Genomic DNA, 14,529 nt, shown 5'->3' on the forward strand with positions numbered 1-14,529 from the left:
GCCTCAGCCTCCAGGGTAGCTGAGACTACAGGCACCCGCCACCAAGCCCAGCTAATTTTTGTATTTTTAGTAGAGGCTTTGTTTCACCTTGTTGGCTAGGTTGGTTTCAAACTCCTGACCTCAAATGATCCACCCACCTTGGCCTCCCAAAGAGCTGAGATTACAGGCATGAGCCACTGCATCTGGCCTATTTTCATTTTTTATATTTCTATCCTCTGGTCTCCATCTTGACCAGTCCATTGACTCTGCTAAGAATTCAACTGATTATCTCCTACATCAGTGAACTCCAACTTCTCTTCATTCTCATTTATAGTTTTCATTTGTTGAACCTGTGCTGGACCTTTACCATATATTATCTTTTTATCTTACCTTCTTTTAATGTTGTTGACAATCTTTATTTTATTTCCTTAATATGAATACTTCTTTTGGCTCTGTCTGTAGTCTTAACTTTTCCTAACTGTTTGGCTGCCTTTCCTTTCTATGTCCTTTCCCTCTTTGAGTACAACATGATTTTCCTTCTCTCATGCCATATCTTTGTGTTGAAAAACCATTGATAGGCCCTTGATATGGTTCTCATTTTTACAAACTGCCAGAATAATCCCTTCCATTCCCACAGTCCTATAGGTTGATGATTTACAAATACATGTTTGTGTCCCAGACAGTTCTGAGTAGAGGCTTATGTGTTTAAATGCCTAATGGATATCATGTGTGTCTCCCAGGTACCTCAAAATTCACCTTATTTAAAACTAACCTTACTACTTTTCCTCAAAACTTGCTCTTTTTCCTGTTTTTCCTCTCTTGATAAATGATGCCATTCTCTATTCAGTCAGAAGCCTAGGAGTTATTTCTGGTATCTTTTCTTGTACTCTGTGTTTTCTCATCAGAGTACATATCTGGTCATTTATTTCTCCTTAATGTCTCATAATTATTCCTCTTTTATTCACACTGTCACTACTGTAATTTGAATATTCATTATTTCTCAACTGGACCATTGGAAAGTCTTATAAATGATCTTCCTGGCTCCTTTCTCGTCTGCTTTTAAATTATCCCACATGTTGGAGATACACTGAACTTTAGAAACACATTTGTGAAACCTTACTTACTTAAAGATACTTAAAAAGTTCACCATTACCTAGAGTGAAATCTAATCTCCTTAGCATGGCATGTTTCCTTTTGTCACCTGAATTTTGCTCACCTTTCTAGCCTTTTTCTTACCTTGCTATTTTAGATACCATCATACTGCGCTCTTGGCAGTTTGTCAGATGTGCCAGGCTATTTGGGCCTTTATTCCTTTTTTCATGTTCTTTCCACTTCCTGGAATGCTTTTCTTTTTGCACCCTCACACCTGTCGGGCATGCACTTGGTGTTACTTTCTCTCCCGCCAAATGACTTTTGTTGTCCTTATGCTCCCATTAAATTTGGAACCATAAAAATTTACTGACATGGCTTTTTTAACTTCTGTTAGTCGAAGCTCCTCAAGGGCATGGGGTTCTTTTTGTTGTATTCCCCAGTATCCAATACAGCATCAGTACATTCTACGCTATAGGTTGGTAAACTCTTTCTGTGAAGGAAGAGATAATAAATATTTTTAGATATTAAAATATATTCGTGGGCCACATGGCCTCTGTCACAACTACTCAACTCTGCTGTTGTTAAAAGCAGCCACAGACAATATGTAAATAAATGATTATATTACATTATGCTTTAATTCATAAAAACAGGCGGCTGATTATAGTTTGCTTACTCCTATATTAGACTTTCAGATATTTATTAAATAGTTTGACCTCTTACTTATGAAATTACAACAGGATAGCCAACTAGGCAATAAGTGAATTGGAAATATGGTCTTGAAGGAGAAGCTAGAAGTTAAGGCTAATAGTGCATAAGTATTTGTGAATGTCATAGTATTACCAAAGAACTGGTATTAAGGCTACCAGTTTTAAGGTATTAAGGTATGTATGTATACATACATATATGTATTATGTATTTTATAATGCCTACAATACAGGAAAGATAGATTTTAAGCAGTATTCCTTTGAGCAGAGAATACTTGTTTTTTATCCTAATATGTATGTATAAGTAGTAACTTCATTAAATGTTGAAGCAATGTAATTAATTAAAACAGCAGATTTTTTTTCAGTGATGTGGTTAAAAGATAGTCTCTGATTTATATAAGAATTCTGTTCCAAAAGTTTATTGAAAATAGGATGTTTGAAATGTAAGGCAAATTTGCTCATAGACAATGGGTTATATAGTGTTCAGTTTCCAAGCTAATATGTAAAATTCTAGTTGATTCATAATGTATTTGAAGTATAGTGTTTAACAGTTCTGTTTAACTACTGCAACCAAACTTTTTTTTAAAGAAAATTGTGTTCAGAATTAATTTGGGTTACCAGGAATACATTTTCACCTATTATGGCTTTAGCAGTAATACCAAGATTTTGCATTCTTTACTTGTATGGGTAGAGGAAATGGTACTGTCCCAGGCCCAAGCTATTGCTATTGTTTTTTGTTGTTGTTTTGAGACGGAGTCTCTTTCTGTCTCCAGGATGGAGTGCAGTGGCTTGATTAACTCAGCTTACCACAACCTCCGCCTCCTGTGTTCAAGTGATTTTCCTGCCTCAGCCTCCTGAGTAGCTGGGACTACAGGCGCGTGCTACCATGCCTGGCTAATTTTTTGTATTTTTAGTAGAGATGGGGTTTCGCCATGTTAGCCAGAATGGTCTCTATCTTCTGACTGTGATCCGCCTGCCTCTGCCTCCCAAAGTGCTGGGATTATAGGCATGAGCCACTGCACCTGGCTGCCATGGGTATTGTTTTTAGAAATTCAGAAAGGGACTATATGTAGGTTAAAGTTAGATGGTGAAGAATAGGAAATGGGCCTCTTGGGAACCCAGAAATAAAGAGGTATGGAGAATGGCACCTCTAACTATTGTAAACCCTATTCTTCAGACAACTCTCTACGTTTTGCCTTTTTTCTTCCTTATAACGTCTTAAATATTAGTTAGGATATCTCTCTTGGCCTATTATGGAATAGAATCTCATCTTATACCTGCTCACTTACTTTTCTATACTTGATCATTTAGTCTTCTGTCCCTGAAGCAAGCACAAAACTTTCCTTTTTTCTCATATAAAAAATAATTATTGCTCAATTATTATATACCAGCACTATGGAATATGTACAGGATAAAACTTGAAGCATGGCTACTCATTAAGTTTAGAGATCATGGTTGATATTTATGGATTCCTTTCCATTTTATAAGGAATATAGAAAAGATCCCTTCTTACTTATTTTCCTTCCTTCTCTCTCTGCTGCTTCCCTTCTTCTATCCTTCCCTTATGTTCTCTTCTTCCTTTCTTTCTTCCACTTAGAATTTATTGGGAAAGAAAGGCTCAAATGACGGTAGTGGATCTTTACATTAAAAAGAACTAAAGTAAGATTCATCTATATTGAAAGAAAAATATTCTTTATCTGGGCTTTTTTCTCAGATCTGTCAACTTAATTCTTAGAGTAGTTTTTAAACATTGCTTTATGGACTATATAGTCTTATAATGGGTAATCTAGTACTGCTTCCATTACATATCTATAACAGGGTAAGGGTACTATATTTCATGTGTCCTGCTTTTGTAGATTCATAATTAGTTATAACGCTAACTTAGAGAAGATATTAGTATGTGTAATTTAAACATCTAATTCTTTTTAGGGTAAGTAGCACTTCACATTATTTAGAGACTGTCCTTTTTGTCTTTAAAAATTTGTAACATTGTAATTGTTGATATTTTCATATGTAGCACTAAGAACTTTTGAAAAACCTAGATTTTTATGTTTAACTTTTGTTCTGATCCCAGGAATCGGAGATGGAAACAGAAGAAGAGGTTGATATTTTAATGAGCAGTGATATTTACTCTGCAACTTTATCAACAAAATCAATTTCTTTCACGCGTGCCCAGACAGGATGGCTTTTTCGGGAAGATAAAACAGTATGTGCAAATCTAGATTTTTAAACTTTAAGCATTGTTCGGTATTTAATATTTCCAAAATAATGTGATGAAATGCAAGAAGTAGCTTACAACATTGTCTCCAAGTAGTTTTTTTTCTCTCTTTCTTGAATCCAGATAAGGAATTATAATGGATGGTTAGAGTCAGAATGTGTCCTTGGAGAATTCAGGAAAGAAAGCTCAGCTCATTTGAATTCTGTCAGGAAGGACTCTTACTGCTAGCTGCCTTGTTATTCTACAGGGAACAATGTTTTCACATGATTCCACACTTCTAGTGCTTTATTCCATAAGAAGACTACAAAAAGGGATAAACTTGACTATTTCTCTGAACCTGTTTTTCTCCCTACTTTAGACTTCTCATTTACTTAATATTTGTTTCTTGTATTCTATACATGTGACTAAGATTAAATAACCTTACATTGTATTCTATACATATGACTAAGATTAAATAACCTTACATTTCTGCAACACTGTAGAAATGTTAAATCAAATCTCTGTGGAAGTTTCCCCATTAGTGTAAATTATTTCCATAATTCCCCATTTTATCTGTCAGCAAGAGGTTATATAGGACCATTCAAACATATATTCGAAAAATTTTGAGGCTAGATGCGGTGGCTTATGCATGTAATCCCAGCATTTTGGGAGGCTGAGGCCAGCGGACCACAAGGTCAGGAGTTCGAGACCAGCCTGGCCAGCATGGTGAAAACCTGTGTCTACTAAAAATGCAAAAATTACCCAGGTGTGGTGGTGCATACCTGTAACACTCAGAAGACTGAAGCAGGAGAATCGCTTGAACCTGGGAGGTGGAGATTGCAGTGAGCCAAGATGGTGACACTGCACTGCAGCCTAAGACAGAGTGAGACTCAGTCTCAATAAATAAATAAATAAATAAATAAATAAATAAATATAAAATTGAAGGAGCTGTATGAAGAAGCATTTTTATAAACTTCTAAGTTTAGCAATAAGTAACTACATCAAGTCAGGGTCAAGATTGACTTCTATTAAAAATTATTTTTATTATGCACAGTGAAATGAATATATTCTCACTGGAGAAATTTAAAAAATAGCCTTATTAGGGTTCTTTGAGAATCAAAACCAATAGAGAGAAGGGGAGTGGGGAGAGGAGAGAGGAAGAAAAAAGAGTAAGGGGGAGAGGAGAAGAAGGAGGGAGAAATTGATTGATTTTGAGGAGTGGTTCATGAAATCATAGGAGTTGGCAAATCTGAAATGTAAAGCAATCTAGCAGGCTGGAAATTTAGTAATGTGTGGATATTGTGCTCTTGAGTTAGAAATGTTCAAGCTTGGCCTCCTGGGCAACAGAGCAAGACCTGACTCTACAAGAATGTAAAAATTAGATGGCTGCGGTGGCACAAGCCTATAGTCGCAGCTGCTTGGAAGGATGAGGTGAGACGATTACTTGAGCCCAGAAGGTTGAGTCCACAGTGAGTGATCACACCACTGCACTGTAGCCTGGGTGACAGAGCAAACCCCTGTCCAAAAAAAAAAAGAGAAAAAGAAATCTGCAGGCTGGAAACTCAAGCGGGGTTTCTGTGTTGCAGTTTTGAGGTAGAATTGCTTTTTTTTCCTGGAAACCTAAGTTTTTGCTCTTAAGACCTTCAAATTGATTAGATTGGGCCCACCCACATTATGCAGGGTAATTAGCTCTACTTAAAGTCCATTGGTTGTTAATCACATCTAAAAAATACCTTCACGGCAACATCTAGACTGGTGTTTGACCAAACACCTGACATCATAGCCTAGCCAAGCTGACACATAAAATTATCATATAACTTTATATATAAAGCTAAAAAGCCCTCCTTGGCCACTGCCCACAGTCCCATATCCCCTTGCAGAACGTCACCATTCTTTATATCCTCCAGACCTTTTTTATGCTCTCAATGCATAAATATGAACTCATAATAATAGATAGCCGTTTGTTGCTGATGCTTACTTTTTCATAAAGTGTCGTATCGTATCTACTGTTTTGCAGCTAGCTTTTTTTCCTCATTCTTTAGTATGTCTTAGAAGTCTTCTCTTACCAGTACATGTAGTGCTAGTTCATTCTTTTTAGCAATTGCATAGTATTCTATATGATGGATATACTGTAACTTAACTTATTCAGTCTTGTTTTTGGATATTTAAATGAATAGACACATATTTGTGTTCAGTTTTCTGCCATTATACATGACGTGTTTATCATCCTTTTACATGCTTTTGCCAATTATAAGTAGCAAGAAATTAAGTGGCTGGATAATGGGGAATACACACTTAACATTTTGTTGATATGATAATTTACATTTACTAAGTGGTTTTTCATTATAAGGTTTCAAAAACTGATGATTACCACCTGGTTATTTCCCAGCCACAGATAAATTCTGTTAGGAAATCTAAGCTCACTGATTTTCCTCTCTAAGCCTAATGGCATTATAGCATTCTCAGTTGTGAGGTCCTACATTGCAGTCCATTTGTTGGCTTTAAAGTCTTACTTGTTTGTACTTTGTTCTTCTGGGCAGCATTAGATGGATCACTTCAAGAGAAGATAAAAATTGAAACTGCTAATCATCTAGTACTACTGCTAAGCAGCTCAAAGCTCTTGAAGCATCTAGGTGATCTTCTTAAATCTTTGACAGGTAAGGAGGGAGTCAGTAATGCCTAAGGTTCCCATTTTGTAGGTAGAAATAGGTGCAGAATGCTTTGCTTTTTTTGCAAGGTGGACCGGAACACAACTCTGAACATGTAGTTTTGGAATGTCAGTAAACAGCAGTAGGGTGGAGACATGTGATTTGCATGCAGATAGAAATGGGAAGCTTGTTTTCAGTAAGTTATTTATCTTTTTTTTTTTTTTTAAGTAAGGTATTTCAAACTGAATACCTGTGGGTCTGAAAAAGGTAAAAGTTAATGTTGAAGGTTTAAGAGGACTTTGTTGAAAGGAAGCAATGACTTTTCTTGATGTCCTTTACACCACTTGAGTTTCCCTAAAACACTTTAATTGTATTGGTGAGCAAGGGAACTCTTTTCTTTGTTGAAAACAAGCAGCTATAATTTGAAGTTTGGTGCCTGTTAGAGAATAGAGAATTTGAACAGGTCATTAATTCTGGTTGTACTAGAGATTCTTATGTGATGTGGACTATTTCTTTTTATTCCACTCTTTTTCTATCTATAAAATGGGAACAGTGTTATCCCTGACCCCTCCTTGTTACTTGTGATATTTGACTGCCAGCTTAATAGTTTTGAGATAGCTTTGTGCTACTTGGGAGTAGGATCTAAAGAAATGCTATGTGGCAATTTTATTTAAAATCATTTGCAAATTAACTACCATACATTTTTGTGTGTTTTAAATTTCTCTTTACTGATTTGAAATGTATGCTTTGTATATTTTTTAACTTATTGAATAACTTAGATATATATATTGTATAAACCTAGAAAATGTAAAATAATTTGATAATTTCAAGTACCAAAGGAATATTCATTTTTACCTACATGTTACATGTTTATGGAAAAATATATTACCTTGACACTTTTTTTAACCTAAAAATTTTACTTTTAAATATTTGGTTTTGTTTTAGGAAAGAGTAGGAAACTTTCTGGCAGACTTTTATCTGGTGAATGGACTTGTTTTAGAATCAAGGAAAAGAAGAGAACATCTCAGTGAAGAGGATATTCTTCGAAATAAGGCCATCATGGAGAGTTTGAGTAAAGGTGGAAACATAATGGAACAGAATTTTGAGGTATAATTTTTAATTCTCCTAATTTGTAGTTTCCTAAGAAGAGAGGGGATAGATTTCATTTTTGGTGGCATTCAGTAAGTATATAAATATACTCACAGCTTTTATTTACTATATGTTACCTTTTTCTGTGAATCTTCATTTCGTTGATGTCATTATTATGAAGAAGATAAAAAAGAAAAAAATGGCCTTTGGGATTTTTTTGTGAATCTGTACTTTATCTTTGAGTCTTCATTAATAAGTAGATTAAAGGCTTGAAACCTAATGTTATTATTATTATTTTGAGACAGATTCTTGCTGTGTTGCCCAGGCGGGAGTACAGTGACTCAATCTCGGCTCACTGCAACTTCTGCCTCCTGGGTTCAAGTGATTCTTCTACCTCATCCCCCCCAGGTAGCTGGGATTACAGGCCCTGCCACCAGGCCTGGCTAATTTTTGTATTTTTAGTAGAAATGGGGTTTTACCATGTTGGCCAGGCTGGTCTCAAACTCCTGACCTCAAGTGATCTGCCTGCCTCGGCCTCCCAAAGTGCTAGCATTACAGATTGCGAGCCACTATGCCCAGTGTTATTTCTTTATTTATTTAGAGATGGAGACTCCCTCTGTTGCCCAGGCTGGAGTGCAGTGGTGAGATCTTGACTCACTGCAGCCTCTGCCTCCTGGGTTCAAGTGATTCTCCTGCCTCAGCCTTCCGAGTAGCTGGGATTACAGGCGCTTAATTCTTTCTGCTTTGCTAATCAAAATCCACTGCTTTGAAGGCCCAGCTAAAGATCCATCTACTTTATGGTGTCGTCTCTGACTTATACCTTCCCATATATTTCTTGTTTAGCATATGTTTACTGAAAGCCTGCTATATGCAAAGAATTGTGTGACAGTAAGGAAAGGGGAGGGGAAATTAGGAAATAAAAGATGTGTGAGACATGGTAACTGCTCCTTAAATTTTATTCCTCTGTGAAGTGAATTAGATGCATTCTTAAATTTATTTTGTATTTGTATAATTTTAGATTTCCAAAAAAATACTAGAGTCATACAGAGAATTCTTGGACACCTTCATCAAGATTTCCCAGATGGGCCCGGGCATGGTGGCTCACACCTGTAATCCCAGCACTTTGGGAGGCCAAGGTGGGCGGATCCCCAGAGGTCAGGAGTTCAAGACGAGCCTGGCCAACGTGGTGAAACCCCGCCTCTAAAAAATTAGTTGGGCATGGTGGTGCATGCCTGTAATCCCAGCTACTCGGGAAGCTGAGGCAGGAGAATCGCTTGAACCTGGGAGGTGGAGGTTGTGGAGCCAAGATTATGCCATTGCACTCCATCCTGGGCAACAAGAGTGAGACTCCATCTCAAAAAAAAAAAAAAAAAAAAGTTTCCCAGATACTGCCAGTTGTATAGCACTGTTTTTCAAACTGCGATATAGGGATCCTTTAGTAGATTATAAGAAATTAATTTAGTGGGCCATGACTACTTTTTTCCTTTTCCCCCCTTAGTTGTTGGCAATACTGAAAAAAATTAGTATCTAAATGAAAATGGTAGGCCAGGCACAGTGGCTCACACCTGGAATCCCAGCACTTTGGGAGGCCAAGGTGGGAGGATTGCTTGAGTCCAGGAGTTGGAAACCAGCCTGGGCAACAGAGCAAGACCCTGCCTCTACCAAAAAAAGAAAAAATTAAAAATCAGCTGTGTGCGGTAGTTCCAACTACTTGGGAGGCTGAGGCAGGACGATCACTTGAGCCCAGGAGACTGAGGCTGCAATGAGCTATAATCATGCCACTGCCACTGCATTCCAGCCTGGGTGACACAGTGAGATCCTTTCACCAAAAAAAAAAAAAAAGAAAAATCAGAGCACATTATACATAATGAGAGTCATTACTACTTCATGAAGCAATAGTTTCAAGAGAGTGTGTGTGTTGTATAAACATGCATATGTGTGTGAGTGCCAGATTGTAATATAAATTGTGAGTCACAGTTATGAAAAGGTTAAAAGGCTACTACAAGGAGGCTTGAATTCCTGGAATGTTTAGTGCTTTCCCTATAGTATTGTCCTGGATTCTATGTTTTAGTGATGGTCAAACTTTCCAGAATAGTATGCCAGGTTTCACCTAATTCATGGTAGTACTATGTTTGTCAGTACTTTTTAATACTTAGAAAGATCATGTATTGAGTGAATCAACCATAGTTTACTTGAGTACATTATGTAAAATGTTTAAAATTGTGATCATACCACTTTAGTGTGATCTTGTCCCCTTCCTGCCACATCTCATCTGTGCTCCTCGTTTTTCTTCTGACTTTGGGAGAAAGCTTCACCAGACTTAATTTTCCAGGAGCCTGCTAGTGTTTACTGATCTCTCAGTCAGTAGGAAATACAGGCCAAAATGCACTCAGGAAATAGAAATGGAGATTAATTAATAGCGGAAATGCTGAGCTCAGTCTTTGACAGGGCTGCTATCTTCTCCCATTGTTGACCAGACAAAAGCCCATCTCTTTGGACTTATATTGTGATTTAAATTTTATTAGAGTTCTTTTGAAAAAAAGTGATTTTGTTGTGTTGGTGGTTATTGCTACTTTTTAAAAAATTTGGGCAACACAGGCCAGGCGCGGTGGCTCATGCCTATAATTCCAGCACTTTGGGAGGCCAAGGGAGGTCAAGGTGGGCGGATCATGAGGTCAGGAGATCGAGACCATTCTGGCTAACACGGTGAAAACCCGTCTCTACTAAAAATACAAAAAAAAAAAAAAAAAAAAAAAAAATTAGCCGGGTGGATGCCTGTGATCCTAACTACTCAGGAGGTTGAAGCAGGAGAATGGCGTGAACCTGGGAGGTGGAGCTTGCAGTGAACCGAGATCATGCCACTACACTCCAGCCTGGGTGACAGAGCAAGACTCCGTCTCAAAATAAATAAATAAATAAAATTTGGGCAACAAACTAATTTGGGATAAGTATATGGAAATAAGACTTTATAGAATGCCGTTTCATGGACTATTTGCCAGTTGCCTCTTTTGGTCTGATTTATGTACATTTAAATTTACGATAGACAACTTGATTTTCTTAAGGGCAGAGGTTGTAACCGGATGTACTTGAATAGTTAAAGAGGTCTTTAAGTAGCATTTTAAGCAGCTGTAGTTTTGCAAGTTGAAATTAAAACATAGTTTAATGCGAGATAACTATATAGTGGAACAAATTAATATTAATTACATTAAATAATTAAGCTTTCAACTTCGAATCAGAAATTAAAGGAAACACTTCCCATATGAACCATAGGATTTTGAGCTTTATAGTTGATGAATATTGAAATTCAATTTGTCAGTTTCTACAAAAGATAAAAAATCTGGTGGGATTTTGATTGGGATAATGTTGAATCTGTAGGTAAATCAATTTTGACATAAAAGCCTGTTTGGATTTTTTTTAATTAAGCTTTTTATTTTGAAATAATTATAAATTCACATACAGTTGTATGAAATAATACAGGGATTCCATGTATGCCTCACCCAGTTTCCCCCAATGGTAACATCTTACCAAAGTATAGAACAATACCACGGCGAGGATATTGGCATTTGTAGTCAAGACACAGAAGATGTCTACCACCATAGGATCCCTCATGTTCCTCTTTTTTAGCCACATTTGCTGCCCTCTTAGCCTCTCTCGTCCCTTATGCCTGGCAACCACTAATCTGTTCTTCCATTTCTTTAGTGTTGCTGTTTCAAGGATGTTCTGTAAATGGAATCATATAGTTAGCCTTTTGAAATTGGCTTTATAGTTAGCCTTAGCCTTTTGAAATTGGCTTTTTTTTTTCACTTAGCATAATTCACTGGTGATTTATCTAAGTTGTATGTGTCAATAGTTTGTTCTTTTTTTTGTTGAGCAATATTTCATGGTATTAGAGTACCACAGTTTGTTTAACCATTCACATGTTGAAGAACATCTGGATTGTTTTGGGCCATAATGAATTAAGCTGCAAAAAACATTCACATATAGGTTTTTGTATGAATGTAATATAAGTCTTCATTTTTCTGGGATAAATGCCCAAGAGTGCAGCTGCTATGTCATATGGTAGTTAGCTGAATGTTTAGTTTCATAAGAGACTGCCAAAGTGTTTTTCGTTTTTTACATTCCCATCAGCAGTGTATGAATGGTCCAGTTTTTCTACATCCTTGCAAGCTTTTGGTATTGTCATTATTTTCTATGTTACTCATTCTGATAGTGTTTAATGCGATCTCATTTTGACTTAATTGCATTGTCCTAATGGCTAATGATATTGAATGGTCATCTCTTCATGTGCTTATTTGCTATCTGTATATCCTCTTCTGTAGCATGTCTCTTCATGCCTTTTATTCTTTTTCTAATTGGATTTTCTTTTTTTCATTATTGTTGAGTTTTCAAAGTTGTTGTTTTTGAGACAGGGTCTCACTGTTTTGGTCAGACTGGGGTGCAGTGGCACGATCTTGGTTCACTGCAGCCTTGACCACCTCAACTCAAACAATCCTCCCAGCTCAGTCTCCTAAGCTGAGATTGCAGGCATGCATCACCATGCCCAGTTAACTTTTTATTTTTATTATTTTTTTTTTTTGTAGAGACAAGGTCTTACCATGTTGCCCAGACTGGTCTCAAACTCCTGGGTGACTACCTCAGCTTCCCAAAGTACTGGGATTATAGGTATGAGCCGTTATGCCTGGCCCAAAGTTCTTTATATTTTCCAGATGTTAATTCTTTATCAGATAGATGTTTTACAAATATTTCCTCTCACTCTGTAGCTTATCTTTTCATCTTCTCAAAGTGGGCTTTCATTGAAAAAAAAGTTTATCATTTTGATGACATCCAATTTATCAATTTTTATCTTGTGTCACATGCCAAATCTGAGAAGTTTTTGCCTAGCTCCAGGTGTCTAAGATTTTCTCCTGTGTTTTTTTCTAAGTTTTATATCTTTATATTTTACATTTAAGGAAATGACCAGTTTGAGTTAATTTTGTGGAAAGTATGAGGTTTAGGTCAAAGGTTTATTTATTTTTTTTGCCTTGGATGCCCAGTTGCTCCAGCATCATTTTTTGAGAAGTCTGTTCCTCCTCCATTGTATTGCCTGCTGAGGTTTGTATAGGGATGGTGTTGAATCTATAGATCAATTTGGGGAGACTTGATATCTTAACAATATTGAATATTCTGTTTGATGAACATGGTATATCTCTTCATTTATTTAGGTTCTCTATAATTTCTCTCAGAAGTGTTCAGTGTATAAATATTACACATATTTTATTAAATTTATCTTGTAATTTTTAATATTTTTGAGGCTATCATAAAAGATTGTCTTTAAATTTCATTTCCCAGTTTGTTTTTTATATATAGAAATAAATGTGATTTTTATATTTCTACATTTATATATTCTATAGTCTTTTTATTTTATTTTATTTTTTGTTTTCTTGGAGACAGAGTCTTGTTCTGTCTCCCAGGCTAGAGTGCAGTGGTACAATCTCAGCTCACTGCAACTCTGCCTGCCATGTTCAAGTGATTCTCCTGCCTCACCCTCTGGCGTAGCTGAGATTATAGCCACCACCATACCCGGCTAGTTTTTGTATTTTCAGTAGAGACAGGATTTCGCCATGTTGACCAGGCTGGTCTAGAACTCCTGACCTCAGGTGATCCACCTGCCTCGACAACCCAAAGTGCTGGGATTACAGGCGTGAGCCACTGTGCCTGGTGTATTCTATAGTCTTTTGTATATTACTTAGGAGTTTCTACAAATGCTCATGTCATCAAATAATAATGGTAGTTTTACTTTTCTCTTGCCTGTTCTTACTTCTTTTATTTGTTTTTCTTACCTCACTTTTACTGGGAAGTAACACCAGTAAAATTGTGAATAAAAATATTATGAGCAGGTGCACTTGGCTTTTTCTTGATCTTAGAAGGGACTTTTTTATACTAACATTAATTTTTTAAAAAAAATTACTCTATTATTTTTCAACCTGACTTAAGTCATTTAATGATTACTAGGAACCAAGATTTTGTTGTTGTTTGTCAGCATAGTAATCCTTTTAATATTATATTTTAAATTTTTTTAGAATAAAGAAAATGTGCCTTGTTATATGTTGTTTGGACTTTTGATAAGGAGGAATCGAAGAATTGCATTTGAGAATATTTTCAGAGTTCAATTACAAATCTTTTTAGAAGAAATTTAAAGAAAATATTAATAGTAATTCTATCAGATATTCATCAATATGTATAATTTGATTTGGTTTAATTAGGTAAGGTATAGGATGCAAGAACAACAAAGTGGAATTGATAGGTCTAATTATAGAAGGATACCGGTAGCTGTATGTTGTTTTTTCTCTTAGACACAGGCACAGAATTGAACACCTGGAAAGCAGCATGGAACTGTTAGCAGTTTATATATATATAATAGTGGACATGAAAGAGGAAAAGAAATATTTGTATGCATTTTGTTTATAATTTTAGGAGTACAGTTCTTTTAAGCCTACATAGTAAGCTTTTTAAGAACGGTATATATATATGTATCTCTTCATTTATTTAGGTTCTCTATAATTTCTCTCAGAAGTATTCAGTGTATAAATATTACACATATTTTATTAAATTTATCTTGTAAATTTTTAATATTTTTGAGGCTATCATAAAAGATTGTCTTTAACTTGGCTGGCACGGCCGGTGGCAGGCGGATCACTTGAGGTCAGGAGTTTGAGACCAGCCTAGCCATCATGGTGAAACCCCGTCTGTACGGAAAATACAAAAATTAGCTGGGCGTGGTGGTACACTGTAATCCCAGCTACTCTGGAGGCTGAGGCAGAATTGCTTGAGCCTGGGAGGT

The 14,529-nt window shown here is 36.3% G+C and overlaps 1 protein-coding gene across 2 annotated transcripts in view; it reads left to right on the forward strand.

Annotated features, from left to right (window-relative positions):
• ANKRD13C (ankyrin repeat domain 13C) overlaps positions 1–14,529 on the forward strand; it is a 92,353-nt gene that overhangs the window by 53,289 nt on the left and 24,535 nt on the right. For both annotated transcript variants that reach the window (XM_023209580.2, XM_023209570.3), the window contains exons 8-9: positions 3,850–3,981; positions 7,566–7,727. In XM_023209580.2, the coding sequence (XP_023065348.1) occupies positions 3,850–3,981; positions 7,566–7,727 (294 nt within the window). The remainder of the gene's footprint in view (positions 1–3,849; positions 3,982–7,565; positions 7,728–14,529) is intronic.

Source organism: Piliocolobus tephrosceles, chromosome 1 (assembly GCF_002776525.5).
Source record: "Piliocolobus tephrosceles isolate RC106 chromosome 1, ASM277652v3, whole genome shotgun sequence".
Lineage (NCBI taxonomy): Eukaryota > Metazoa > Chordata > Mammalia > Primates > Cercopithecidae > Piliocolobus > Piliocolobus tephrosceles.